The 27,585-nt window shown below is 54.3% G+C and overlaps 12 protein-coding genes across 12 annotated transcripts; 7 read left to right on the top strand and 5 right to left on the bottom strand.

The window, feature by feature from the left end:
• Nucleotides 1-133: 133 nt before the first annotated feature.
• Nucleotides 134-2,031, bottom strand: M409DRAFT_65997 (uncharacterized protein; the record flags this gene model as incomplete). The annotated part of the gene is made up of 5 exons (XM_033816749.1): nucleotides 134-236; nucleotides 290-556; nucleotides 696-1,411; nucleotides 1,514-1,791; nucleotides 2,007-2,031. 5 exons carry the CDS (start codon nucleotides 2,029-2,031, stop codon nucleotides 134-136), a joined length of 1,389 nt encoding a protein of 462 aa, XP_033668858.1.
• A 1,444-nt stretch (nucleotides 2,032-3,475) lies between these two features.
• M409DRAFT_36482 (uncharacterized protein) lies at nucleotides 3,476-5,376 on the top strand (the record flags this gene model as incomplete). Its single annotated transcript, XM_033810563.1, has 3 exons — nucleotides 3,476-4,175; nucleotides 4,226-4,568; nucleotides 4,626-5,376. 3 exons carry the CDS (start codon nucleotides 3,476-3,478, stop codon nucleotides 5,374-5,376), a joined length of 1,794 nt encoding a protein of 597 aa, XP_033668857.1.
• A 169-nt stretch (nucleotides 5,377-5,545) lies between these two features.
• M409DRAFT_53905 (uncharacterized protein) lies at nucleotides 5,546-6,219 on the bottom strand (the record flags this gene model as incomplete). The annotated part of the gene is made up of 2 exons (XM_033812501.1): nucleotides 5,546-5,653; nucleotides 5,707-6,219. 2 exons carry the CDS (start codon nucleotides 6,217-6,219, stop codon nucleotides 5,546-5,548), a joined length of 621 nt encoding a protein of 206 aa, XP_033668856.1.
• A 557-nt stretch (nucleotides 6,220-6,776) lies between these two features.
• On the bottom strand, nucleotides 6,777-8,947 carry M409DRAFT_65994 (uncharacterized protein; the record flags this gene model as incomplete). Its single annotated transcript, XM_033816748.1, has 3 exons — nucleotides 6,777-7,503; nucleotides 7,544-8,380; nucleotides 8,814-8,947. The coding sequence occupies 3 exons, from the start codon at nucleotides 8,945-8,947 to the stop codon at nucleotides 6,777-6,779; spliced, it is 1,698 nt and encodes a 565-aa protein (XP_033668855.1).
• Nucleotides 8,948-10,406: 1,459 nt separating this feature from the next.
• On the top strand, nucleotides 10,407-11,734 carry M409DRAFT_22109 (uncharacterized protein; the record flags this gene model as incomplete). Its single annotated transcript, XM_033806193.1, has 4 exons — nucleotides 10,407-10,639; nucleotides 10,698-10,761; nucleotides 10,811-11,220; nucleotides 11,272-11,734. 4 exons carry the CDS (start codon nucleotides 10,407-10,409, stop codon nucleotides 11,732-11,734), a joined length of 1,170 nt encoding a protein of 389 aa, XP_033668854.1.
• Nucleotides 11,735-12,232: 498 nt separating this feature from the next.
• Nucleotides 12,233-13,492, top strand: M409DRAFT_65992 (uncharacterized protein; the record flags this gene model as incomplete). The annotated part of the gene is made up of 2 exons (XM_033816747.1): nucleotides 12,233-12,311; nucleotides 12,363-13,492. The coding sequence occupies 2 exons, from the start codon at nucleotides 12,233-12,235 to the stop codon at nucleotides 13,490-13,492; spliced, it is 1,209 nt and encodes a 402-aa protein (XP_033668853.1).
• Nucleotides 13,493-13,803: 311 nt separating this feature from the next.
• Nucleotides 13,804-14,466, bottom strand: M409DRAFT_53902 (uncharacterized protein; the record flags this gene model as incomplete). Its single annotated transcript, XM_033812500.1, has 1 exon — nucleotides 13,804-14,466. One exon carries the CDS (start codon nucleotides 14,464-14,466, stop codon nucleotides 13,804-13,806), a length of 663 nt encoding a protein of 220 aa, XP_033668852.1.
• A 1,217-nt stretch (nucleotides 14,467-15,683) lies between these two features.
• Nucleotides 15,684-18,938, top strand: M409DRAFT_22106 (uncharacterized protein; the record flags this gene model as incomplete). The annotated part of the gene is made up of 2 exons (XM_033806192.1): nucleotides 15,684-18,820; nucleotides 18,878-18,938. 2 exons carry the CDS (start codon nucleotides 15,684-15,686, stop codon nucleotides 18,936-18,938), a joined length of 3,198 nt encoding a protein of 1,065 aa, XP_033668851.1.
• A 977-nt stretch (nucleotides 18,939-19,915) lies between these two features.
• M409DRAFT_65990 (carbohydrate-binding module family 32 protein) lies at nucleotides 19,916-22,963 on the top strand (the record flags this gene model as incomplete). Its single annotated transcript, XM_033816746.1, has 1 exon — nucleotides 19,916-22,963. One exon carries the CDS (start codon nucleotides 19,916-19,918, stop codon nucleotides 22,961-22,963), a length of 3,048 nt encoding a protein of 1,015 aa, XP_033668850.1.
• Nucleotides 22,964-23,128: 165 nt separating this feature from the next.
• On the bottom strand, nucleotides 23,129-24,152 carry M409DRAFT_65989 (uncharacterized protein; the record flags this gene model as incomplete). The annotated part of the gene is made up of 3 exons (XM_033816745.1): nucleotides 23,129-23,258; nucleotides 23,326-24,070; nucleotides 24,125-24,152. 3 exons carry the CDS (start codon nucleotides 24,150-24,152, stop codon nucleotides 23,129-23,131), a joined length of 903 nt encoding a protein of 300 aa, XP_033668849.1.
• Nucleotides 24,153-25,197: 1,045 nt separating this feature from the next.
• Nucleotides 25,198-25,836, top strand: M409DRAFT_53898 (uncharacterized protein; the record flags this gene model as incomplete). The annotated part of the gene is made up of 1 exon (XM_033812499.1): nucleotides 25,198-25,836. One exon carries the CDS (start codon nucleotides 25,198-25,200, stop codon nucleotides 25,834-25,836), a length of 639 nt encoding a protein of 212 aa, XP_033668848.1.
• A 565-nt stretch (nucleotides 25,837-26,401) lies between these two features.
• M409DRAFT_53897 (uncharacterized protein) lies at nucleotides 26,402-26,950 on the top strand (the record flags this gene model as incomplete). Its single annotated transcript, XM_033812498.1, has 1 exon — nucleotides 26,402-26,950. One exon carries the CDS (start codon nucleotides 26,402-26,404, stop codon nucleotides 26,948-26,950), a length of 549 nt encoding a protein of 182 aa, XP_033668847.1.
• Nucleotides 26,951-27,585: the final 635 nt, after the last annotated feature.

The following is a 27,585-nucleotide window of genomic DNA, read 5'->3' as shown; positions in this document are numbered from 1 at the left end:
AGTCCTTCAGAGCCTTGAGAAGCAAGCTGGGTACGTACTGCCGACAAAATGAATCTCGCTCATAGTGCATGATTGGCTTTCTCAGAGTTGTACTTGGGTTGTTGCGTTTAGAAAGCCTATACGTACAAGATTCTCACAACTCCTCGTGGCGTGCACTGTAGTCACTATCAACTTTCCGACCAAAGTCCTCTGCACACCCAAAGGAAGAAGCGAGGTTTGGATCACCTCCTTGGTATCTGATAGAATTGTCAGCAAGACATCGTCAAAGTACACCTGTAGACTAACTGACCGAGCAACTAAGGGGTAAGCACAGATCTTCCTCGAAAACGTTTCGGCCACCCCATCCAAAAACCCAGGAGCCTCGCCATGTTCGACCCAACGCTCGAGTGCATGTAAAGCGTTCACCGGAAATGCTCCAGGCCCTCCCATACAGTGCTCGACCCCTGGGGCTTCGAAGTATCTGAAGTAGTCTTTGGTGCGAGGCTCTTGCAGGAGTACAGTTTTGTAGTAGTCGCTCGTGCCGTTGACTGGCAGCAACTGGTCCGCCATGCCATGCCTAGCATGAGGAGTTAGCACATATTACACCCTCAGATATTTCGGTCTCAGACGATTGTACACACCAGACGATCAATTTCGCCCCAGCGTTCTTGAAATCCAAGAGATCCGCATCCTTCGTATCCAGAATCGAACTTTACCAGCTTCGGGACTTACGTAGAAGTGCGAGAAACTCTTCGTAGCCTACGGAGGTCAAAGGGTCAAAATCAGGATCCGCAGCCAGCCAATACTTCAACCACAGGATGCTGAGCGCGAAAGGGACCTGCGCACAATGGTCGTCGTTTTCATCACACCGCGTTTGAGCCATATGGATGGGGTTCTCGCCGAACGGCCGAGTGCTCGCCAATGGCGTTCCGTGAGACCAGGCTGCCATCAAAGGAAGTCCGTCGGACGAAGGCCCAGAGAAACGCTCATTAGCAATCTGAGCCGCCGCACGCGAGACTTTGCGACGACCGTCACAGCAACTCCGACCAACTGCCCACGTTGCATCAAATCGACAGAGTCCCGGCGCAGAAATCACGCCGTCTTTGACGCCATCGAGTTCATCACACGCCTCAATACTGGCCTCAACGATGGCTACGAGCTCGCAGGGCGGTGGTCGATAGTCGATTTCCCGCATAGAAACATGGCTCCAGTAGATACTGAGTATCACCTCCGACCAGCCTATTGCAGGAGCCGCAGCGAGAATCCCATCATAGTGGGTTGGATATCTTTGCGCCAGCATGAGACCCTGACGACCTCCGCCAGAGCAGCCATTCCAGTAAGAATATCTGGGTGCAGTACCGTAGTAGCTACGCACCACAGCCTTGCCAATCGCGGCCATGTCGTCAAGTGAAACACTGGCGAAGTTCTGCAACTATTGCCAATTGACGTTTCCCGGAGAGGCTAAAGCCCACGCATCGCCCTCCCAAGGAGGTTGAGCTGTGATGGAATGACCAGCATCAGTATTGGCGCCGACGTAGCCGGCTGCCACGGCTAGAGCGAGGCTGCCAGGCCATCCTGCGAGGAAACCGCCGCCGCTCATGCCCATGAACTTGCCATTCCATCCGTCGAGGGGTAGCCAGACGTTCACGTTGATCTTGTCCTTGGTGCCGGGATGAGTGTATGTAACGGTGACGTTGCAGAAGTCGATGGCGGCGTTGGTGTCGTTCAACATGCTGTACATGGCCTTGAAGGCTGAGCTGTCTCCGGTGTGACTTCTGACTTCCTCTGCTTGCAGTTTCAAGACCTGGAGACCTTTATGTGTGGGGTATGGAAGGGCTTTAGGAAGGCAAGCTGCTTGCAAGCAAGTGGCAATCGTCGCCCATGAGAGCCAGGCTGAGACTGTCAAAGGTAAATGCATGGCATTCTGCGATGGCGAGGTTTGTCGACAAGGCGTAAGAAGTGGTTTGATTCATGCAAATGTCAGCGTGACTGAGCCATCGACGGACCACGATAAAGGTGTTCAAGGCCATTGTACTCAGGATGCAGGATCATTGCGGTACTACAAGCAGAGCTGTTGTCACTCCAGCCCTAGAAAGCTCCTCGTCTGACAGCCGTCCACGAAGACCCCGTGTTTCCCCTTTCGGACTGTAAGCACTCTGCATTAGCGTCTTCCTCCAGAGCGCATGCCTATAAGGATGTAAGCTGCTGGCATTAGCTCTCGTTAACTGGAAATCGCACCTTTGACAAGTCACCAACCGTCTCGATTTCATTCCAGAAGGAAATCTAACTCACGCAGCGGTGATGGACCGCAGCCTGTTCAGCTCTTCGCTCATGCTCGAAGCTGGGGAGGATTGGTCGGGCTTGCCAGACGCAAAAGAGCGACGGAAATTGCAGAATCGTCTTAATGTGCGGGCTCATCGTATGTATCGTGTCCATCATGATTATGAGCTTGTGTTCATGTCGGTGATTTGTTTAGGGTTACGAAAGGCGCAAATGGCGGCACTCCAATGCTCGGGAACGCTGGAGCTTTGTGCTATCATTCGGCAACTGCACGACCAGCATGTGGATTTTAGAGGAAGGTCCGCCCCTGACATGAATGGGCCACAGCTGCGCCTGGAGCACCAACTCAGCCTGATCCACTACAATGTCATCCGCGCATGTGCTACGAATGCAACCCTCTTATTCCCCTCCTCGCCTTGGTCGGTCTCCGGGCTGAAGTGCTCCTGGTTCGTCCAGCAGGTACCGCTATTTCCCAGTTCAGCGATTGGGTCAATCCCAAACGGCATTCCACCATGCCTGCAGCCCACGCATCTACAACTCACCACACAACACGAGCAGTGGATTGATACCCTGCCGTGCCCTCGACTGAGAGATAACGTCATCCGCTGGAAGGGCACGCTGCATGGATTGCTGAGCGATCTCGCTGGCGGCGTCTGCAGTAGCACGCAGCCTGGTGGTGATGTCCGAGGGTTGATAGCGTGGACTGATCCATGGTCAGTGAGCGGGTGGGAGGTGAGCGAAGGCTTTGTAGAGAAATGGGGTTTCTTGTTGGCCGGATGCTGTGAGTTGTTCGAGGCGACCAACCGGTGGAGGACGTTTCGGGGTGAAGACAGCCTGGACTTTGCAAATAATAGATGTACGGTGTCCAGATCACTTGCTGTGTAAGAAGTCATCCACTGATTTCTCTTCACGTTGCAGATCCGCATGCACTGCCCAATGCGTGTGTGTTTCAGATCCTTCCGCTTGCCATTGGACGCACTGACGAAGTCACAGGACGACAGGCATCATTAAAGTTTCAGGGGTAACAAGTGCATGTTCATAAGTTGTTGAAGTAGTAGTTGAACATTCAAGTCTTCTACAGGCCTCGAGCGACTTGAGCGAAAGTGCTCATGAGTATCATCCAGCTTGGAGGAAAGTTCGACTTGATCTCATCGTCTTCCTTGTACCACAAGCCGACTACGCAGAAACTGTGAGCGTTGAACTACAGACGTGTACAATGGTATCGCCATCAGGAACTCCAGTAGCTGGACCGTCCATTCGCACCAGTACTGGAAGTGCGAGCCGTTCCATCACCCATCACCAAAACAACCAAACTCAAAAGCTCCCGGACACCAACATTGAAAACTCATCGAAGTCATCGCACCATGACACTCCTCCTTCAGGTCCCCGTAAACCCTTCAACCGCTCCTGGCGCTTCTGGGCCATCATCCTCTCCCTCTCTATCATGGCTCTATGCGGCACCGTCGAAGCCACGATCATAATCAACGCCCTGCCGACAATCGTCGCAGACCTCGGCGGCGGGAGTGCGTACCTTTGGATCCCAAATGCCTTTCTTTTGGCCTCGGTTGCGGTGCTGCCGCTATACTCTCAACTGAGCGATATCTTCGGTCGACGATATCTGCTCCTCGGAGCTGTGTCCTTGTTCATCCTTGGGTCTGGACTGTGTGGTGCTGCCAGCTCGATGGGAATGCTCATTGCTGCGAGGGCGGTTGCTGGCTTGGGTAGTGGTGGAATTGAGATGTTGGTTGAGACAGTGGTGACTGATCTCGTTCCGCTGCGAGAGAGATCTAAGTATGAGTCGCTTGTCTTGACGGGCAGCTTGGTTGGGTGCACGATCGGTCCGTTCTTGGGAGGTGTCATTGTGGTCAAACTTGGCTGGCGATGGATCTTCTATTTGAACGTCATACTTGGAGGAGGTGAGTCTCGTCAATGATGCATTTCGAGACATGGATGCTGATCCTTCCAGCCTCGCTACTTATGCTCTTCGTCTTCCTCAAGGTCAAGCATCGACGCAACCAGACTCTCATTTCTCGCCTAAAGCGCATCGACATCGGCGGCAATGCCATCTTCATCGGTTCTGTGGTGGCTGTGCTACTTGCTCTGACCTGGGGAGGCCCCGTGTATCGATGGGACAGCTTCCGAATCGTCCTGCCTCTCGTGCTTGGCTTACTCGGACTCTTCGTCTTCACTGCATTCGAGTGGACTCCCAAGCTGGCGCCAGAGCCTTCCTTCCCACGAGCTTTGCTGTCGAATCGAACGTCCGCTGCGGCTCTTATGCAGTCCTTCATTCTGTCGATCCTGACATTCTGGTCTTTCTAGCACGTTGCTCAATATCAAGTGTCGTCACACCACTGACACCCGTACAGCTTCTTACCAGTCTACTTCCAAGGTATTCTCGGAAAATCACCCCTCGGCTCTGGCATAGCCATCGTGCCCATCTCGGCCTGCGTCGTGCCCTTCTGCATCGTCGGCGGCGTTGCACTCTCCAAATTTGGACGTTACAAGCCCATCCACTTCATCTCATGGGCGATCCTCATCGTCGGTCTCGGGCTGTGTAGTCTCCTTGACCGCAATTCGAGCACCGCCGCATGGGCTTGCTTTGAGATCGTATGCTCTGCTGGAATCGGCTTGGTCACTCCAACGCTTCTGCCTGCAGTTCAGGCACCACTAGAAGAGCGATATGTCGCGACGTCAACGGGATTGTGGAGTGTCACTCGTGGGTTCGGATCGATTTGGGGCGTGACAATCCCCAGCGTCATCTTCACAAACGAGGTCCGTCGATACTCAGATTCTATCAACGACGTCAGCATCGCCGAACGTCTTGCAAATGGCCAGGCCTACGAGTTGGCCACGAAGGCTTTCTTGGACAGTATCGCGGACGAGACCGTTCGCGACCAAGTCATCAGTGTCTTTACACGGGCGATTAAGACAGTTTGGTATGTTGGTATTGCAGTCGCAGGCTTGGGCCTGTTGGTGGTGTTCGTGCAAAGGGAGGTAAAGCTACGACAGGAGATGCCCGAGACGGAGTTTGGGATGGACGATGGTAGACCTGCATCTAGGACTGCGGCGACTGATGAGATCCCGCTCGAGGACCTGACAGCTCGGCGATATGAGTGAGCAGGCAACTATGAAAGAAAGACATGTACCGCGAGATGCCACCTGAGGCTTTCAATACCGCTGCGTAGCCAGAAATGTTCGTCGAAAAAAGAATTCACATGGCCTTCCCAGATTCCCCTGGCACCTGGATCCGCACCGCAGTCCGCATTGCTGACACTAATGTCCAGCTTTACACCTTCATATCACGAGCGTGACTCCTCTTCGCGGCCGAGCCAGCCATCTTGAAGTCGATGCAAGACTGGTACGTCTGCTTGGCCTCTGGAGCGTCCCAGTGCATCTACCAAAACGTCAGCGACATCATTCTCTCAGTACCATCGAGGGCAGACGAACCTGAATGACACAAGCCCCACCCTCCGCACACTTGCTCCCCAAGTCCTCCGGCATCTTCACCGTAAAATTCTGCCACTCGGCCCTCATCGGCTCGCTCGTAAGTGCATACTGATCCCAATGCGTCAAATTGGCCGAAATGACACTATTGCTCGCCGTGTCCACGACCGAGACATTCGCGTACCCAGAATGCGGCGCGACGATCTGGAAGTACATGTCGACCTCCTGGCCGGGCGTGTACTCGTGGACGTTGGCCGTGTTGTCGGCGTACTTGAGGCCTTTGCACATCCAGAGGTTGCACTCGGCGGCTTTGAAGTCGGATTGGGTCGCGGTGAGTTGTTCGAGGCCCTGGATGTTGTTGTTGATGTCGCTGTTGAGGTTGTTGTAGGCTTGTTCGCCGCAGGCGGACTTGTAGGCGTCGCTGGGGTGGCGGGCGATGGGGGATTGGAAGTAGCCGTGGGCGGAGGCGAGGCTGATGATGCTGGCAAGGGCAGCGGAGGTGAAAGCGGTCTTCATGATGGGTGGTTGGTGGTGGAAAAGGTTGGGCCGGGTTTGAATGAATGTGAGAGCACCTGTGCTCTGATGAAAAGAATGTAGAAAGGAGAGGATTGCTCACAGAGCAGATCTGAACTCAAGAAAGTAGGCAGAACGTGGAAGACTCGTAGAGGGAAAAAAGCCATCGACGACAAAAGCCGCCTTCTTATATGGCCGATTAGCATGCTGACAGACCGCTCACCCAACTTGGCATTCAATCAAGCTCATATTGACCGGTTTCGCCTTAACATGGGCGGCAGACCATGTGGTAGACGGAGAAACTCTTGCTCGTACACAGCTATAGATGAAGCGCCGAGTTTGGTCTTGAGAATTGGGTGACCCAGAAAGTGTGCGGTCGGTGTCGTCTATCTGCCGGTAGTGCAGCGTTCGTGTGTTGCAGTCCGCGTCAATCTGAAACGGATTGCAAGCGAGAGAACCGGCTTGGCGAATGTCGATGGAATGATCATTGAACTTCACCGAGGAGATCGTGTCTGCGCAAAATGGTCACAGACTCCTTTATGCGTGGTAGACAGCCCGTGCTATTTCGCTGGACTACCCGGCAGCTCTTGAGGTTCTGGTGAAGATTGTCCTGCGTCGAGTTTCGTTGCGACTTCGAATGTCTCCGATCCCTCAATCTCTACCCTCCTTGCCGTGTCTTGTAGTTCCACTGGTGCAACCTTATCTCCTTCGGGCGTGGTCAGACGATGTTGCTGCAGAGAACGTCTCCTTCGGCGGAAGTAGAAGAATATCGCCGTAAGAACAAGCCCGATGCCTGCTAACACACCAACCACGATTCCCGCCTTTGCACCTCCACTCAAATCACTGTCATCACCGTCTTGCTGAGTTCGTGCATCACCGTACAATGGACTCCAGTGACCCTCCCAACTGTCTCTGAATGCTTCGTCATCCATGTCAGCCCCTGTCAATCCCACCCCCTCTTCCAAATCCACGATATCAGCGTCGATTCCTCCAGGACCGGGCGCCTGGGCCATCCATGTTGAGTTACTGCTGAAATCCTCGGCCACGAAAGCAGCTTGCAGAAACGCTCGGCCAAAGTTGTAGAACTCGTAGTCGCTTCGTTCTAAGACGCGGATGGGAAAGTAGGGCACAGCAGTTTCAAGACCAGATGCACGTGGCTCAAGCGTGAGGTTGAGAAGCCTGAATGGGACTTTGATAGTGACGCTTGAAGGTTCGTTCGAGCTAACGCCAGTGAAAGAGAAGCCAAGGTAGGCGGCAGAGGTTTTAATCTGGGCGCAGGAGGGGTCGCTTGTGTTCCAGAAGTAATAGCCTGTCGATTGGTTCAAACGTCACGGGCAATTTGGATGCTATCGCTGTAGCGGCGGCTTCAGGTAGGCCAATGTAGGCGGCTGAGGAGTCCAGTATCACAGGGACCGGCTGAGACGAGCTGGTCCCTTCTCCAGCCAACAGCCCTGTCTTGTTGCTGAACGTAAACGGCGACCCTCCGGTCTCGACTGCAATGCTGATGTCTTGCAGCCGGAAACTGTTAGGATCGAAGGTGTTGTAAGAATTCAGTGAGCCACGTATAGCTGATATCAAAGGGCCAGCAATGCGGGATCTGTCGTAGCCACCCAAGACTAACGAACCTCGTTGGCCCATGCTGACAGATCCTAGGTGCATTCCATAGGACATAGAGCTGATCTGATTCGAATTGTATATGGATCTCGTGAAATCGCACCCTACCTCGGGGCAAAGCGAGTCAGAGCCTGATCCACCTTTGAAGAAGAATCCGATCTCAGCGCCTGGTACATCGCCGGTGGGATATTTCATGTGCGTGTTCGTCGCATCTGTCATCGGTATGACGGTCACGTTTGATGCACGTTGAGTTACACTGTTTACCATGACTGTCGAGACGGTGCCAGATACGTAGAAGTCATCTCTGTTGGCCCAGTGGACTGTGTTTGTGAAGTTACTGGGGTAATCCGTCACTCCACCGATGCCGCAATATTCGTTGGTGCCTTGAATCGCACATAGCTCAGCAGTCGGTATGTATGTGTAACCCAGATTGTCCGCAGGTAAAAGATTGATAGTGCGAATCTCTCTCGTCCTGTTGAGCTGAATGCCGAGGGTAATAGCTTGCCAAGGACCAACCGGACCAAAAAGTGAGATGTGTTCCAGCTCATCTCTACATATGCAAGTCCAGGCTGTGACAGCAGCCAAACTACCAGGAGCCTCCAGAGGAATCCGGTGGCGGCCATGCCTTGGTCCAGGAGCTGTAAGTTCTGCAGTGACACAGGTGTTAGGTGGGAGAAGCAGAGAAATTGCGTTGAGGAGGATAGATAGACCGGACGCCCACCTGGGAGCTGAGAATACCGCACCTGCTACCTTGTGCTATCTGTTGAGACCACGCTCAGCTGGTTATGCAGTCAGCCACAGCCGAAGCTTGGCAAAGGACACCATTCGAGGAGAATCAATGAGTATTTTGTGTCGGTACGCCAAGTCGTGCAAGTCAAAGCTTGCATTGTTCTGTCGAGCTTTTTCGGGCATGCCGGCATGTAACACGACAGTGGCACAGCAGGTGACCTTTAGCAGATAAGCTGATGTTGCAACAGACTTACCTGTGTGTCAATTTGCAGCTCGAGATTAGTGGATGAGCCCCATTCCATGGAATTATGACAATGCTGGGCGTCAAACTGAGATCGATGGCGCCATGTCGCAGCATGGCCGCAAGCAATTGTACCTTGAGGGGCATGTGGTCCGTCAAAATGACTGGGAGGACTCGCACCTTTGCGTTGACTCATGAGAGTCATGCTACTCGCGCCCATCAGCCAGTAGAAGTCCTGTTCTTTCAGAGCTTGACTTCGCCTCGAAGTCCAGGTCCGGGACAAGCGTGCTTGTGCATGTGGCGTTCGTCCAGAGATCCCCAATTGCGACATGCAGATGCGGTCTCCTGGTTCTCTAGCATACTGCAAGGCTGCGATGAATCTCTGTCTTGTAAAACTCGGCTTTGTCGAACCCATATTTTCTAGCCCCAAGCCCGTGGAGAGGGTGCTGGTTGTCTAAGAATGCGAAAGTGACGGGTTTTGCTGCGCCTAGTGCTGAATGCGACGCATGTCTGCATGTCAGTAACTGCAGTTCGGTGAGCCTGTCATGGGAGTGTCCATCATCTTGGCCGTCCGCCGCGATCCGTTATTTTCATGAGCCAGAAAGGACGGCCGTCTCATGGCAGAAACCCGCTCAAGGAGGGCTTGATTGCGGAAAAGGTACCGGAAACGGCAAACGAGCGAGATGTCCCTTCTTCAATCATCAAGACCCTGTGAGAGCATGGCCTCTCGCGGAGTCGCCCGGAGGGACTTTGCAGGCTGTCAGATAGACGACTTTACTGGCCTGTACCCGGCGTTTCACTGCGGCCGCGATAGTCAAACGGTATGGGAGAGCCAGTTCAGGTAGGTCGGCGATTATATTGGAAATTGGAATGCTAAACGATTGTGGAAGGAGGACAAGAAGGAGGACAAGAAGAGGAGGACGTGTCGTGGGAGATGCAGCGGACTTAAGCTCGTTGCTCTTGAACCTTGGGATCCACCATGTGGGCGGGTCCAGCCGACGACCGAAACGGCGAGCAAGCCGCATCCTTCTGCCTCACACACTCTCTCCCTTTTCCATCTCCCTCAACATCGGTTCTGAAGGTTGGTGCAACATCACATTCTTTGTCTCCAAGAGCGCCTCAAACCGAAGATCACCCCGCCACCTGTCTCAGCGCCTCCATTCCGCGCCTGACAAAACTCTTCCCGAATCTCGGAGGTCTAGGTCTGGAAGCGTGCTGAGTGCCGAAGTTATCAGAAATTAATCATCCAGAAGCAAGATCGCCGGGCCTCGTCGCGTGCACGCCAAGGTGAACCATCAACATGCCTTGCAGGCCGGATCTTTTCTGTGGCTCGATACGGCCAATCGAGTGGCCGCCTGGAGCACTCTAGTCGCAACAAGACCAGACGCGCCATTTTCTTGGGAATTCAGCCCAGTGACCAAATTGCCGTGCAGAAGCTTTGCTTAGATAAAGGGCACTTCTATCAGCCTGCTACTTCCGTTGATGATGTTTGGTCAGAGGCGCAGTAAGTGCTGCTGGTTCAGGCGCTTTACTCATTTTTTCTTCTTTAACTGATTGTCACTCCTTCCAATCTTGTTCTGCGATCCTCAGATCTCCCGTCGTCAACATGCATTTCCAACCCTCGCTGCTGCTTCCATTGGTCGCAGTCGCAACTGCGGCTCGACCGATGCTTTGGTGGCCGAATACCTTGGCTGAAGAACAGTATGGAACCATTGAACCAGAAAGCGCTTTGCCCAATGTCAGCACGGTCGTCGGGTTGCCAGACTTCCAATTCCTGGCGGAAGGACACATGAACTTGTCGTCGTACACTTACTACCACAGTGGAGCTGCTGGCGAATGGTAAGAACATCATGGCTAGAATCAGTGTTCCTGTGTATCACTAACGATCATTGTATAGGTCCTACCGAAACAACTTGGAGACCTTCCAGCGTGCGCGTCTACGGCCGAGAGTCATGAAAATGGTCGGGTCCCTTTCTCACAGTCTTGCGCTCACTTGCTGACATTGACCAGGTTGATGATATCGAGTCCTCGTTGCCAACGCAAATACTCGGATACAATTTTTCTCTACCGCTCTTCATTTCTCCTTGCGCCCGCGCTGGCTACGCCAACGAGACGGGCGAGCTTGGTCTTGTTCGAGGTGCTGCCGCAGGAAACGTACTGTACATGGTCACCGACTTCTCGTCGAGAACCAAAGAGGAAATCTCCGCTGCCAAAGCCGAGGGCCAGATCTTGTTCCAACAGCTCTACATCGATCCTCATAACGACACGGCAACCCTTGAACAAATCAGAGAAGCTGAGACCCTTGGCTTCAAGGCACTCATCCTGACCGTCGACTCTGCTGCTGACGGTAACCGCCACCGTGCCCTGCGCTTTGGCGTAGGCTCAGCCGACAGCAGCTACTCTTCGATCACTTGGGAGAAGTAAGTCTTCGGAGAGACTGGTCTGCACATCTCTAGCTAACTTGGTGATAGATACAATTGGATGCGCGAGCAGACCTCCCTTCCCATCGTGCCCAAGGGAATCCAGACCGTGGAAGACGCCGTCATCGCGGTCCGGAATGGCGCCCCTGCAATTTTCCTCTCCAACCACGGCGCTCGGCAACTCGACGGTTCACCCAACGGATTCGAAGTCGCCCTGGAGATCCACGAGCAGGCCCCATGGGTATTCGACAGCTTGGAAGTCTATGCCGACGGCGGTGTACGATACGGCGCCGATGTCGTCAAGCTCCTTGCCCTGGGTGTCAAGGCTGTCGGTGTCGGCAGGCCCTTCATGTTCAGCAATATCTACGGAGAGGCCGGTGTAGAGCGAGCAATCGAGATCATCAGACGAGAAATCGCCATCGATGCTGCCAATGCGGGCATCGCCGACCTGAAGCAGATCAACTCGAGTGTCCTTGCCTTGAATCGGTATCCCTTCTGGGGCCAAGGCTCGTGAGACGACGAGTGAGGAGAGGAGATGATGTGACGTTGGGTAGACTTCTTCTTGGATGTTGATTCATCTTCAATGTACATATTCTATTCAGATCCTGAAAAAGGATCATTCGAGCGGTCAGCTCAATATGTAGACCGACAACATTTCGTACTCGTTCTCGTGCAGAGAGTCATTCATTCGAAGCACGTGAGACGTACGTCCGTGCGCAGTATGACGTCTTGACTTTGGATCGCGTTTGGCGCGTGGGTTAATTTGAGGGGCAAAGCGCTGAATCCTGGATCGGCCCACGTTCAACCTTGGCCTACCTCCCAAGAACAACTGGGGGAGATTGAGGCTGTACTCGCCCTCGTACTTTCTTCTGGACCACTCTGTTTACTTTTCCTTCGACTCTTCCTCGGACTCGATTTGAACTTGACTTCTCGCATTTTGGACACTTCCATAACGTTATTGCCCTCACCAGTGATCTAACCAAACGACCAAGCACTACCTTCTACCACCACCATGTCCGGCTCGGAAGAGGGCGCCGCTGTGCCTGCGGGTCAGAAGAGCTCGTGGGGTGGTTTCATCAAGCAACTCGCCTGTGGGTAACTACTAGCTACGTCGACAAGGCGACTCTAATACCAGAAACCAGCATTCAATGGCGACCTCTCCACCATGACAGCGCCAGCCTGGATCCTCTCCACGCAATCCCTCACCGAATTCTCCTCCTACTGGGCCGAAATGCCCCGCCTCCTCGTCGCGCCCGCGCAAGAGAAAGACCCCCAAAAGCGCGCAATGCTGGTGCTGAAATGGTTCCTGAGCACGCTGAAGCAGCAGTACGCCAGCCGCAACGAGAAGCTCGGCAGCGAGAAGAAGCCGCTGAACCCGTTCCTGGGCGAGCTGTTCCTGGGCCGCTGGGACGACGAGGCGGGCGAGACGCAGCTCGTCAGCGAGCAGGTGTCGCACCACCCGCCCGTCACGGCGTACAGTATCTGGAACAAGAAGCACGGGGTGCGACTCCAGGGCTACAACGCGCAGAAGGCGAGCTTTGGACGCACGATCAATGTGCGTCAGGTCGGGCATGCGATTCTGCACATCGATGAGTTTGATGAGGACCATTTGATCACGCTGCCGAGTCTGCATATTGAGGGGCTCATCACGGGGGCGCCATACGTGGAGCTCAACAAGTCCAGCTATATCGTGTCGTCTTCGGGGTATACGTCGAGGATAGACTACACGGGTGCGGGATGGGTGTCCGGGAAGAAGAATACGTTGGCAGCGACCCTCTTCCCGCACGGCAAGGAGAAGAGCAAGAGCGACGTCCTGTACAAGGCAGAGGGCAGCTGGACGGACCATTTCACCATCAAAGATGCCAAGGGCGGCACGGTCGAGACGTACAACGCAAAGAAAGAGCCCAAAACCGAGCTCAAAGTCGCCGACATCGAACAGCAAGACCCCCTGGAGTCCCGGCGCGCGTGGAAGAAAGTCGCAGACGCGATCCTGAAAGCCGACATGAACACGACGTCGGCGGAGAAGAGCAAGATCGAGGAGCACCAGCGGTCGTTGCGGAAGAAGGAGCAGAAGGACGGCCGGGACTGGGAGAGGGTTTTCTTCGCCAAGGTGGAGAAGCTGCCGATTTTGGAGAAGTTGATTCGCGAGGTGCCGCATGGGAGTTCGGAGCAGGATCAGACGGGGGGGATTTGGGTGTTTGATCAGGAGAAGGCGAAGAATGCGAAGCCGCCGTTTAGTCCGTTGAGCGAGGAGTTGAAGGATGGGTGGTAGACTATGGTTGGAAGTGTGTGGTCTAATGATGTGACGGCCGAAGATTGAAGCGATTGAAGGGAGGGAGGGAGGGGATTACATGAGCGGCATTGTACGTTAGAGAAAGAAGGCGACGACGTTGAAGATGCGAGCGAAGGGAAGCATGATACCATACGCACATTTGAGTCGGCGTATGTGAGGGTTTTACTGCTATCATTCAATAACCTCGAGCAATGACATTGTTCATTTCTTGGCCTCAAGCTGCAGATTAACTGTCATAACCAGCCAAACGACATTTCTGACCTTGACATGCAGACATCATATCATCGCACTCAAAGTAACCCCAAAGCCCCAACAAACGCAGCAAGACCCAACCCCTCCGCACCCATAGCAACACGATTCGCTGGATTCCCCGACTGCGTCGCCGGCGCCGACGTCCCAGAAGCCGTGCCGCTGGACGTAGAGTCGGAAGCCGGTGTCGTCGAGGTCGATCCGCTGGCTGAGGTGGAAGTGGTGATCAAGACGTCCGAGGTGAGACTCCCGGACATGCTGGAGGTGTCTGTTCCGGCGAAGACGGTGTAGGTGCAGGGTGTTTCGAGGAGCGTGTCGGTTTGGATGGTGAATTGGGGTTCGCCTTGTTGGGTTATGGTGACGCAGCTGCCGCCGGAGGGGGTTTCGACGACGACGGTGGTGGCGGTGGTGGGTGTGGAGGAGAAGGTGTTGTTGCCGTTGATGGTGTTGGTTACGCTGGAGATGGGGATTATTGGGAGGGAGCTTGTGATGGCGGTGGGGATGGTGTTGGTGTCGATTACTGTGGTGGTTGCGGGGGATGTGGTTGTTGCGGAGCTGAGGTTGGGGACGTCGTCGGTTGGGCGGGAGGAGACTTCGATGGGGTTGGTTTGGGTTGAGGAGTCGGTGACCTCGATTGTTGTTGTTGTTTGGGCTTGGGCGAGGGTGGCTAGGGCGGCGATGGTGGCGAGGAGTTGGCGCGTCATGTTGGCGTGTGGGTTGTTTGATGATATTCTCTGATGTCCAGGAAGTAGGTTGATATATCTGCCTTTTCAACCTTCGGAGCAGCTGATCTTAAGTATTCCCAGCTGCACGTATTCTCCCTCCCGTGAAGGCCGTCGTCTCGTGATGAACGAATGAGAGTTAAGTCTTAAAATCCCTTTCTCGCTATGCTGCCTCAATGCGGCTGCCTTGCGGGCTGTGTACACGAGAAAGCTGCGAGGATCGGAGACAAAATACGAAAAGACCACCAGTGTCTGCGAGTTTGACTGGGCGGGGCAGGTAGCCAACCTACCTGGCTGCGTTGCCTCTGCAGATCTGCCAAGGGATTGCGGATGCACGAGAGTGAGCCATTGGGTTGGACGTGGGCGGATGGCGGTTTCATAGTGCGTGGCCTACGTGCCAGATACGGCAGGTGAACGATCTGGTGCTATGTTGTTGCAGCCTTGAGACGTTAGCCGGTACGATGTACTTACAAGAGCCCTACTTGTCTCCCCGTATTCTGGGACTGGTTGTGATGCCTGAGAGCGTGAGGCAAACAGAATGTATTCTGTGCTCTCAGAATGCCGAAGTTCGGAGTCCTGTACAGCAAGCCATCGCTTGACTCGTCGGCTGATTCTGCCTCACGTGTTGATGTCTAGAAGATTGGCCATGCTATGCACTCAATGTCGTGGTGGGTTGTATGGCTCGCAGCGATAAGAGGTGGTCATAGTGTTGCGGTGGCTGGATGTCGTCAATCTGGCCGTTGACAGGCATCACCACGTGGCCGCCAATCGATTTTTCTGGCCATGACAACAACGGTGCCAACGTTGTCAATCTTTGGATGCAGTGGAGGTGGGGATGAAGTAACAGGAACACTTGTATGTATATGAGCATACAGGCATCGGATAGAGCGTGTCGGGTAGAGCGGAGCACCCGTCCGTCTGTGACGGCTTGGAGATTGTAAAAGCCCGCAGCTAGCCGTTTATCGAGCACGACGGTCACCGACCACGGGATTGACCTCAACCACTCTCTTGCGGCGGCCCCCAATTTGCAACCCTCTCGCCTTTCTCTCCTCCTCCTCCGACGCACACAGAACTGCTGCATTGTTTGGAAGATCAGAGTCCAGCATGCTCACCCGCCTCTGATCCCGAGTCCCACCAAGTCCATCTACCGCCGTTTTCGTTCCCGAGTCCCACCTCACTGCGACACCACCACCAACAGCATGTCTGTCTCTTCGGCGGCCCTCAGGCTGCGCGCACAATGGCTCGCCACTCGTCGGCCTCTGTCCTCAAAATGCCTCATCTTCAGTCCACAGGCACGCTCGCCAGCAATCGCACGCATCGCCTCGATTCAGTCGCGAGCTACCCACACCAACGTCCGAAACTTTTACTCCAGCTCCACGAGCGACACCACCTCCGCCGAGCCCAAGCAGGACATTCCCAATGCTTCCCTCTTCGCTCCTCTCGATACCTTCCCTCGCCGTCACATCGGCCCAACCGCCACCACGGCCGAAGAGATGCTGCAGGCTCTCGACCCGCCAGCCAGCAGCTTGGATGAGTTTGTGAAGCAGGTGCTGCCTCCTTCGATTCTGTCGAGCAGAGACCTTAAAGTTGAAGGTCCAATGCCCGAGTCTGGCTCAGTGGCTACAAGCGAGGGCGGATACTCAGAGAGCCAGCTTATCAACCGATTGAGAGAGATTGCCAGCGAGAACAAGGTCTACAAGAGCTATATCGGCTGCGGTTATGCTGGTACGAGAGTGCCCGAAGTCATCAAGCGTAATATTCTGGAGAACCCAGCATGGTATACCAGCTACACACCATACCAGCCAGAGATCAGCCAAGGTCGCTTGGAGTCGCTGCTGAACTTTCAGACCATGGTCACCGATCTGACCGGAATGGCCATTGCCAATGCTTCGCTTCTGGATGAGCCTACGGCCGCAGCAGAGGCCATGACACTTTCCCTCAACTCGTTGCCTAAGGCTCGCCAGAAGCGTGCTAAGAAAGTCTATCTCGTCTCACATCTGTGCCACCCTCAGACTATTGCCGTGTTGGAAAGCCGTGCTCAGGGCTTTGGAATCACCATCCAAGTCGGTGACGTCCTAGCAGACAACAGCAAGCTGGTAGACGATGTTGGTGAAGATCTCATCGGTGTACTTGGACAATACCCAGACACTCTCGGTGGAGTCGCAGACTACAGGAACTTGGCAGACAAAGTACACAACCTGCAAGGCACATTTGCTGTGGGAACGGACCTGCTTGCATTGACCCTGCTCACTCCACCAGGCGAGTTCGGTGCTGATGTAGCTTTTGGCAACGCACAGCGCTTTGGTGTGCCATTTGGCTTTGGAGGCCCTCACGCAGCCTTCTTTGCTGTTGGCGAAAAGCACAAGCGTAAGATCCCAGGCCGTCTCATTGGTCTCTCGAAGGATCGACTAGGTGACAACGCCGCTCGTCTGGCTCTGCAAACCCGTGAGCAGCATATCCGACGAGAGAAGGCCACGAGCAATGTCTGCACTGCCCAGGCGCTTCTTGCCAACATGAGTGCCATGTACGCCATCTACCACGGTCCAACTGGTCTTAAGCGCATCGCCGAGAAAGTGGCCAAAATGACCCAGGTCCTGGCCAAAGGCCTTCAAGACAGTGGCCTCGAGGTCAAGCAGCCTGTTGCATTCGACACTGTTGTCGTGAAGAAACACGACGCACCTGGCTTCGCTAGCAAGACGGTTCAGAACTTCTTGACCAACTTCCGCGTGATCGACGACAGCCACATCGGCATTACCATCGATGAGACTGTCGGGAAGAAGCAGATTGAGGAGATCTTCCGTGCCTTCACTACAGAGCAAGTCGACGTCGACAAGCTTGCTGAAGGCGTTGAGGCGCTGAGCAGTCTTCCTGAGTCGCTCAAGCGTACTTCTGGGTACCTCGACCATCCCGTCTTCAACTCATACCACTCCGAGACCGAGATCCTTCGCTACATGCATCATCTGCAGTCCAAGGACCTTTCACTCGTGCACTCCATGATTCCGCTCGGATCATGCACAATGAAGCTGAACGCCACCACGGAGATGCTTCCTGTCACCTGGCCCGAGTTCTCCAATATCCACCCATTTGCACCCCGGGAGCAGACTCTCGGCTATATGCAGATGATCAAAGAGCTGGAGGAGGATCTGGCAGAGATTACTGGCTTCCACTCTGTATCTTTGCAGCCCAACTCTGGCGCCCAGGGAGAATTCACTGGTCTTCGTGTTATTCGCAAATACTTTGAGCAACAACCAGGCACGAAGCGTGACATTTGTCTCATTCCGGTATCTGCCCACGGCACTAACCCAGCGTCCGCTGCAATGGCAGGTATGCGGGTGGTCACGATCAAGTGCGAGAACAGCACTGGAAATCTGGACATGCAGGATCTGGAAGCCAAGTGCAAGAAGTACCAGGATGAGCTCGGTGCCATTATGATCACATACCCTTCGACGTTCGGTGTCTTCGAGCCGAATGTCAAGGAGGCTTGTGATCTTGTCCACAAGTATGGTGGTCAAGTCTACATGGATGGTGCCAACATGAACGCTCAGATCGGTCTTTGCTCGCCTGGCTCCATCGGCGCTGATGTCTGCCATCTCAACTTGCACAAGACCTTCTGTATTCCCCATGGTGGCGGTGGCCCAGGTGTAGGACCGATTGGTGTTGCTGAGCATCTCACACCATTCTTACCTGGCCACCCACTTGTCGCAAACGTCGGCGGCGAAAAGGCAATTGCGCCAGTCTCTGGTGCGCCATGGGGCTCTGCTAGCATTTTGCCAATCAGCTGGGCATATATCAAGATGATGGGAGCTCGTGGCCTCACTCACGCCACCAAGATCACGCTGCTCAACGCAAACTACATTCAGTCCCGTCTGAAGCCGTACTATCCCATCCTTTACACCAACGAGAATGGCAGATGTGCCCACGAGTTCATCCTGGACGTACGCAAGTTCAAGGAGACTGCAGGCATTGAGGCTATCGACATTGCCAAGCGTCTGCAAGATTACGGTTTCCATGCTCCTACAATGTCCTGGCCTGTGGCAAACACTTTGATGATTGAGCCTACCGAGTCGGAGTCGAAGAATGAGCTGGATCGCTTCTGCGACGCCTTGATCTCCATTCGAGAGGAGATTGCTGAGGTCGAAGAGGGCAAGCAGCCTAAGGAGGGCAACGTCCTCAAGATGTCCCCTCACAGTATGAAGGATCTCATCTTGTCCGAATGGAAACGTCCTTACGACCGCCAAAAGGCTGCATACCCACTGGACTGGCTGAAGGAGAAGAAGTTCTGGCCTCCAGTCACTCGGTTGGACGATGCGTATGGTGATATGAATCTATTCTGCAGGTCAGTCACATCTTCCTTCAACTTGAAAAATTCACGTTCAATGCTAACATTTTCTAGCTGCGCTCCAGTCGAAACAGTCGAGGGCCTCACAGGCGTCGAGGCACCAGCACCGACATAGACAAACACCCTCTCACAGTCAATGCGGCAGAACACTCAACTACAGTTCCACCGCGACCCCGAGAAGGGATCATCAACAAGATGCATGCGAGAAAAAGAAGCATGTGTTTCAACACACCACCTTTTTGATTGACAGCGTTCAAGCGAAGGCGTTTTCTCTCTCTCTTTATCAAAAGGAGACCAAGGAAATACCAATGGGGTTTAACATACTCTTGTGTGGGGGAAGGCGATACTTCAACGTTACGGGAATGAAATGGAATGAACACAGTGGGGATAGAATCACGGATATAGAAGGGATGCGACGAATCGATGCGTGAATGGAAACCAGGTCTGCAAAGACTGGAAGCTTTTCCCGGTCAACCACGAGTCTTGCACGTTGTTCGCCCCCGCGGAGTTCACGTGCGTGCCTTGTTAGTTTCACTAGCGTCTGCAAGCGCGACCCCACATTCCTGCCTCTCTCGGCTAAATGCGGGGAACAGAGTTGGCCGACGTCACCCTGAATCCCTCGTGGCTGTGGCGGTCTTGGATGTTTGTGATCTTCCAGGCGAATGCATGCACCAGACGGACCGAATGTTCCAGCTGAGTTTTATGACATGGTCATTTAGGTGGGTGTGACTTTGACCTCATGATCTCGCTGTTTCCCACCACCTGACGTTTCTTTGTTGACTTTGTGTTGTGTTTGTGTTTGCTGGGAAGTGAGCTGAGCTGGTGGTACCGAGTGAGCTTCCGAAGACCTTTTGGAGCTGGTTGTCAGGAACGAAAGTCTGTTTGGTGGGGATTGAGTTGGAACGTGGTGTGGTGAACCTGGTGAGTGGGATTCGATTTTATATGTGAGGTTTTTGGAGGAGATGGTGGACAACAGGGTGGGAATGAGGATTGAGGATTGAGGAAGAAGAAGGACTTCGGCATCTACACAACTACCCTCTCACATGATTGGGTCCAATATCAAAACATGGCTGACCAAAATGTTCAGCAAACATGCTCCTCACAGCCTTAGCGCTCACAGCGCTACCCATCCCCATCCTGGCCACAATCTACCCAACGCGCTTTAACGGCACCACATGGGATGACACGACCTGGACCCTCACGACCACTGCCCTCGACGCGCACCACTACCAATCCCGCGCCTCCCTCGCCAACGGCTACCTGGGCATCAACCTCGCGGCCGTCGGGCCCTTTTTCGACGTCGACGTGCCCGTAAACGGGGACAACATCCAGGGCTGGCCGCTGTTTGACAGAAGACAGAGTTTCGCGACGATCAGCGGGTTTTGGGACTCGCAGCCGACGACGAATGGGACGAATTTCGAGTGGTTGAATCAGTATGGTGGGGAGAGTGTCATTAGTGGGGTGCCGCATTGGGGCGGGTTGGTGCTGCGGGTTGGGGATTCGGTGCTCGATGCGAGTGTGGATGGGGATGAGATTGCGGATTTCAGTTCGAGTCTGGATGTGAGGCGGGGTGTGATGTTTTGGAATTATACGTGGACGCCGGAGGGGTTCGAGGGGGGGATTGATGTGCGGTATACGCTGTTTGTGCATAAGTTGCTTGTGAACACGGCCGTTGTGAGGGTGGAGTTGACGGCGCGGGAGACGGATGTCAATGTCACGGTGGTGGATCTGCTGGAGGGGGATTGTGCTGTGCGGACGGAGTTTGCGGGGAAAGGGTACTATGATGCGTGGGCAATGATTTGGAGTGCGGTGAGACCTGCTGGGTTGGGGAATGTCACGGCTTATATTGCGTCGGCGTTGGTCGGGGATGAAAGTTGTGATACTGCGAGTCGGGTGCAGGTCCAAGAGGATGAGCTTCCGGGAGGGAGTGGCAATGCTTCCACGATTGCGCAGGCTGTGACGGTCGCTCTGACTGCGGGACGGACGTCGACGGTCACGAAGTATGTCGGCGGTGCTTCGAGCGATGCGTTCGAGATGCCGCATTCGACGGCTTTGAACGCCTCCTGGACCGGAGCGAATGCTGGATTCGAGGCGCTATTCCGGTCGCACGTGGACGAGTGGAGGACTGTGATGCCGGCGGACAGTGTCGACAGTTTCAGGGATGTGAATGGCTCTTTGCCGTTCGATGAGAATGTCCAGGAACTGCAGATCACGGCCATCACGAATCCTTTCCAGCTGCTGCAGAACACTATCAGCGAGAACGCCTTTATCGCTGCTGGTAATAACACGAGACTGCAGACCAACAGTATCAGCGTGTGCGGTTTGGGTGGATCCTGCTACGCCGGTCTCGTCTTCTGGGATACCGAAGTCTGGATGCAGCCCGGCCTCGTCGTGGCCTTCCCAGAAGCCGCGAAGCAAATCGCCCAATATCGGGTCAAGCTCTACCCTCAAGCCCAAGCGAACATCGACACGGCGTACCAGTCCAGCCAGAACGAAACGGGCAAGTTCTCTGATGCAGCAGCCGCATACCCCTGGACGAGCGGGAGGTTTGGAAACTGCACTGGAACGGGACCATGTTTCGATTACCAGTATCATCTGAATGGCGATATTGGTCTGGAGTTTTACAACTACTGGACTGTTACTGGCGATACGGAGTTTTTCCAGGGCGAGTTGTTCCCGATCTATGAGTCGATTGCGAACCTGTACGCTGAGCTGGTGGACTTCAACGAGACGACGGGATTGTACGAGCTGTACAACGGGACGGACCCAGATGAATACGCTAATTTCCAGAACAACGTCGGGTTCACCATGGTCCTCATGTCCAGCCATCTGAACAGCACCAATGACCTGCGAGAACGCTTCGGCATGGAGGCCAACGCCACCTGGACGAACATCTCCTCGCACATCACGATTCCCGTGAACAACGACGCGAACATCATCCTCGAATACGCCACGCAGAATGGTAGCATCACCGTCAAGCAGGCGGATATAGTGCTCATCGACGACTTTCTGCAATTCCCGAACCCTTACACGCTGAGCAATCTGGACTACTACGCCAGCGCGCAGTCTCCTGATGGGCCGGCGATGACGTACGGGGTGTTCAGTATTATTGCGAATCGGGAGAGTCCCTCGGGATGCTCGTCGTATACGTACGATCTGTATGGCTCGCAGCCGTATACGAGGGGTCCGTGGTTCCAGTTCAGCGAGCAGCTGATTGATGACTGGTCTGTCAACGGTGGCACACATCCTGCGTTTCCCTTTTTGACGGGAGTTGGGGGTGCGAATCGTGTCGCGGTGTTTGGGTATCTTGGTCTGCGTCTCAACCCGGATACTCTCGACATCGACCCCTCGCTACCGCCTCAGATCCCGCAATTGGAGTTCCGTACGATTTACTGGAACGGATGGCCCATCAAGGCGTACTCAAACCAAACGCACACGACGCTGAGGAGACTGGGAACGCCCCTCTCGACTGCGAACAGCACCTTCGCGAACACTTCGATCCCCGTCACAATCTCCCTAACAGGCACCGAAGTCCTCGACCTCCCCATCAACACCACCCTCACAATCCCCAACCGCCAAATCGGCACCATCAAAACCACCCCGGGCAACCTCGCCCAATGCCGCCCCATCACCTCCCCAGACCCCTACGAACCGGGCCAATTCCCCCTCTCCGCCATCGACGGCGCCATCTCCACCAAATGGCAACCCACGCAATCCAACCGCACCGCCTCCATAACCGTCTCCCTCCCGCAACCCTTCGTCCCCATAACCCGCATAACCTTCGACTGGGCCCAAGCGCCCCCCACGTCCTACCGCGTCGCCTTCCACAACCTCTCCGACACCTCATCCGTCCCGCCTCTGAACGTCACGAGCTCGGCGAACGTCACCGTTAGTGACCCCTTCGATGAGGCGGATCAGTTTATTATCCGGCCGTATAGTTCTAACACGACGAATGTGACGCTCGAAGGGGTGGTGTGGAGTGCGCGGTATGCGACGTTGGAGATTGAGGGGAATTGGGCGACGGTGGGGACGGAGAATGAGCGGAATGGGACCGGAGCGACGGTCGCGGAGTGGGGGATTGTGGCGAGGGATGGGGAGGATGTGGTGCGGAGGAAGGGGGTGGGGGTTTGGGAGGGGTGAAGTCAGTAATATGAGTAAAGGTTTTTTTTTTGGAGTATATGAGTGATATGAGAAGCTTCGTGAGAGGCGATGACGAAGATCTTAAAGTCGAGGGGTGTCTTTCCTGTTTCACATTCCAATCGTCTCAGCCTTGTTCGACACGAGTAGAGGTGACACCGTTCTTCCTTACTGGCGTCGAACGATATATCCGATCTTGGGGAAATGCAGCCTGATGCCATCTTTGATCTCGATCACGACTTCGTCGATCGTCGTGCCGACCAGCTTGCCAGCTTGCGGGAAACTCCCAGGGGTCGAACTATCACAGATATGTCAGCTGAACAACCCACCACACAGGTCGCCGAGCACGAAAAGGGAAGACTCACTCAAAACTCTCCACATTAACACTGGCCCCCTTCTCAATCCCATACGCATCCCCCGCCTCCACCTCCACCGGCCCCTTGGCCGTATACTCACTCCCCAAAATCCTCTTCTTCACCGTACTCGCATCCAAAACCTCCGGCGCCGCCTCAGGCAAACTCTCCACCAACTTCCACACCTTCGGAAACTGCTCCCTGCCCGCGCCCTCCTTCTCGCCAATGCCCAGATTCTTCAACGCCCACCGCAGCGTCCACACGACATGGATATCCGCGAGCGAGATCTCGGACCCGCCGATGAAAGGCCCCGCCGAACCCGCGAGGAACTCCTCCTCGACCTGTCGCAGTCGGGAGCGGAATTGCGCCACGGCGCTGGGACGCAGGGTTTTGAGATCGGGTCGCGTCAGGAAGGGGAATATCGCCTCCCGGTCTTTCACGAAGCCCTCTGTGAGCATCTCGGAGGGAATCATCGCCAGCGCCTCCGAGAAGACCGTGTCGCCCCAGACGGCGTAGGCGTGGTCGGCGGGTGAGCGCTTGATGGGTTTGACGGCGAGCTCGGAGAGAATCTTCTGAATAATGTGGGCGCTGTCAACGTAGACGTCCTTGCCGATGGCGAGGAGGGGGATGCGCCGATAGGCGATTCCGAGGGCTTGGAGGTCCGGGCGGGGGAGGACGATGGGTTGGTCGGACTTTTGGAAGGGGGTTTGGGTGGCGGCGAGGAGGAGTTTGGTTTTTTGACCGTAGGGGGAGAAGTCTGTTTTGGTTAGCTAGCTGGTGGGAGGGGAGGGAGGAGGGGTGGGATTGTTACCGTAATCGAAATGAATTACTGGAGCCATGTTATTGTATCTCTCAGCTGTTCTCAATTTCTTGTTGGCTGTTCTCTATGGTTTGCCGTGTATATTGCTTGGCTCTCGGGTCTCGTGTAACGAAGCGGCAGTTGCTATATGCGTTGCCGGTCGCCGTCCAACAACCATTTTATAGCTTCCCATCTTGGAGCTTCATAAAGTTTAAGGTGCCCGCCTTTGGTATGATGCAATCTCTGGGAGAGCTCGTGCTATTTGGAAGTGACACGCGCGAAGTGAGGTCTGGCCCTTTCTTCCCACTTGTCCGTCCTGGTTGTCCGTAAATGGTTAAGGGAATTGGGTGACTCGACGGCGTCTTTGCGAAAGAGAGATCGAAAGACGGATGAGTCGCGCCCTACGAGTGAGAGTCTCGTCTTTGGCGCCTTGTCTTTACGCTTTTGGTATAAGGAAATCTCCCACGTGAGTGGAAGGGATGAACAAACCGTGTTGCAGTGACTGTGCTTCTGTCATTGAGACCGAATACCACCGGGATGCAAAGACGTCATCGTTCTTGTTCAAGATCCTCCACTATGTGTTGTACTGAGATGGATTATCCACGAAATGGAGTCTCGATTTAAGAGGATAGGACGGGTTGCTCTGGCGGCTTTACGAGACAATTTGTTCGTCTTGTGAATGGGTAGGGCCCGGGCAAAAGGGTCGACGTGGACTGCCAAAAGCTCACCAAATACCGTGGCCGATGCCGGAGTACAGCGATCCTTTCGGCGCAACAGAAGGCGGCGTTAAGACTCAGATGCAGCCGACGCCCATGAATCTGAGCCAAATTCCTCTTTTGGCGAGGTGCTCGAGCGTTTCATCACCGAAGACTTGAGCGAAATAGGCCTGAAGCGTGGAAATCATGCCCTCCATCCTGTCATCTCGTAAGGATTGGCGAAAGAAGCCAGGCGTACGAGAACAGATCAAGCTGTCAGACCACTGATGATACTAGGTAAGTGCGTCCGCCCTCCTAAAACGAGGAGGCCGCCAGGACAATCGTGGCACATATCGTCAGTCTCGTTTGCTGTTTCGGCCGGTCTCTAAAATGCCTTTGACCGACTATCCCGAGTGGTTCCTGGGCAAGCTTCTTTCTGGGCGTAGAGGAAACGACCACGATCTGTTCTGCAAAGCACCGGCATTCAAAGAATTCTCCGAGCCGAACATCACTGTCGAAGCGCCAGAGATTGGTCCTTCAGAATCCAAGCTTGGGAAGGAACACGGAGCGTGGGGCTCAGGTCGCATTCCAGAGATCAAGTGGACTTTGTCACCGAGCATGGATGCCGCGACAGTCAAGGAGTATCTTCTCGTCTTCGAAGATCCAGATGCTCCACTAGGTCACTCCAATCCTCACGGTATCTACGCCGAAGTGCCAGCAACCCGATCGAAGATCGAGCATGCGGATCTCGAGCTTGTCCGCAAAGAAGGCGAGAAGAACATCATCAAAGGCGGCTTCACCGTTGGCAAGAACAGAAGGAACATCGTGTACATTCCTGCAAGGCCGCCTCTCGGACATGGTAGCCATCGCTACTTTTTCCAAGTCGTCGCTCTCAAGGAGCCTTTGAATCTGAAGAAGGATCGCGAGCCGCCGGCGATTCCAGAGCTCAAGACGCTTGTTGAAGGCAAAGTCGCTGGTTGGGGTCAGTGGATTGGGACTTTCGAGAGTACCTGGGATCGGCATAAGTGAGGAGTAAAAATCCGAATACCTCTGTGGGATGCAGAGGGTCATTAGCAGGTGGTAACGAGTGTCATGGTGGACGTTGCGAGATGCGTAGTGTTGCTCAGTGTTGGCGAATGACTCCCCTGACAATCAACGAGTCTCTAACTCGGCATCGAACATCGGCTTCACGCTTCCATTTCGGAAGCACTGTCAGCAGTCAGCACGTGTCCATCCCGATATCAGGAGACGAGTCCGAAGCGACCGGCCCTGCCGCCAATCTTCCAATACCGTTGCACTGCACACTTGGATGTGGCTGCGTTCTGGAACCCATTGTCTGGTGACATGATGACTCCTCATCGTTGCAAGCGAATGTAAGAAAATTGTCAAGCACTTTGCTTGATGATGGAAAGCAAGCACGAGGTGATTTCATCAATCTTGGCATCGTCTTTCAGTAGCTTCTGCTTTAGGAAGTTCCTTTCTGCGTGACGAGAGGATGGAGGCATGCATATTGGGCGTTCCGGGCACGGAAAATGTGGCGTTTGGCGGGATGCAAGCGGAGGACATGGTTGCATTGCGGTGACAGTCGACCAGCATGGATGATTACACAGCGGCGAGTACTCTGTTTACTGCCAGTGTGTTCATTCCAGAAGGTAGAATCAAGTGCGAGATACCGACAGGAAAAGGGTGCAAGAGCGACGATGAGGAAGAAAGATGTTATTCTGATTCACCCCACCAACAATCTCCAAACTCTGTTCTCCACTTTTTCTCACTAGCGCCAACAAAGCTCGCACTTCAGCCATCTTCTGCACCTCCATCTCACTCGACAACTGCTCTATCAGGCGAGGCCATGCGTGCTGCTGCAGGGCACCCGACAAAAGCCTTCTACCAAGCTCGACGAGATCATGTTGATGACGCCAGCTCATCGCTCAAGTCCGGCTCTTCACAATGGCGGAAGCTTCGAGTAATACAACGCGTGCTGTCTGTTGCACCAGCACAGGAACAGGAAATATCTCGTCGTACGACAGACACGGAAACCCAGCGAGGGACGAATGACAAACACCGCTATTTTGTCAGCTGTTGTGTTCGCCGAACGCGTGCTGCTATTCTCTCTTCTCGGAAACAATGCTGCTGGGAACGATGACTAGAACCACCTTGCTTCTGTGATGCACAGAGATGATGGTGATAAGAAACAGCCTTGTATTTTGAAGAAGAAACTCCAGCAGAAATACAATACAGAGTAGCTCCCTTATCCGGCAAGTACCCATGGGCTCTCTGCTTGGCAGCCAGCAGGTGTAGTCATACGCATGCAGACCATGGATAGCCACGAGGAGCTCGCACAACAGTCTAGAAACGGCCCGGCGCATTCTCAAAAGACGCAAAGAACTCGGGACGAACAGAACCTTGGACGAATGTGGCTGAGTTCTCGTCAAGGTTGCTCGAAAGCTGCAGCATGCCGTGAACTCACCATGCAACATCGTTAGTAAACTTAGACTTCCATCACCGACTCCGGGTCCTGACACCGCAGCGTGGTGCCCTTTGGTAAGGCTGGCGCCATGGAGTCGGAGCAGCGGCGCTCCCATTGCTGACAAAAAGGTACCTGTTGTGGGCGCCGCTTCACGTTGCACGCGTCTGACTACCTTCCCAAAAAGTATCCGCCCACATTCCGTGTTCGAGGAGCTTGAAGATATAGAGCGACGTGCTGACCCAGCTTTAGTTTTGTCAACACAGAATCTTTCAAATCTTTCTGCACTGCTATTGCAAAGCAAGATCTCTCTC

This window comes from Zasmidium cellare, assembly GCF_010093935.1.
Source record: "Zasmidium cellare ATCC 36951 unplaced genomic scaffold M409scaffold_14, whole genome shotgun sequence".
NCBI classification, from domain to species: Eukaryota; Fungi; Ascomycota; class Dothideomycetes; order Mycosphaerellales; family Mycosphaerellaceae; genus Zasmidium; species Zasmidium cellare.
Note: the sequence above shows the minus strand (reverse complement) of the source record. Positions and strands in the feature narration are given on the sequence as shown.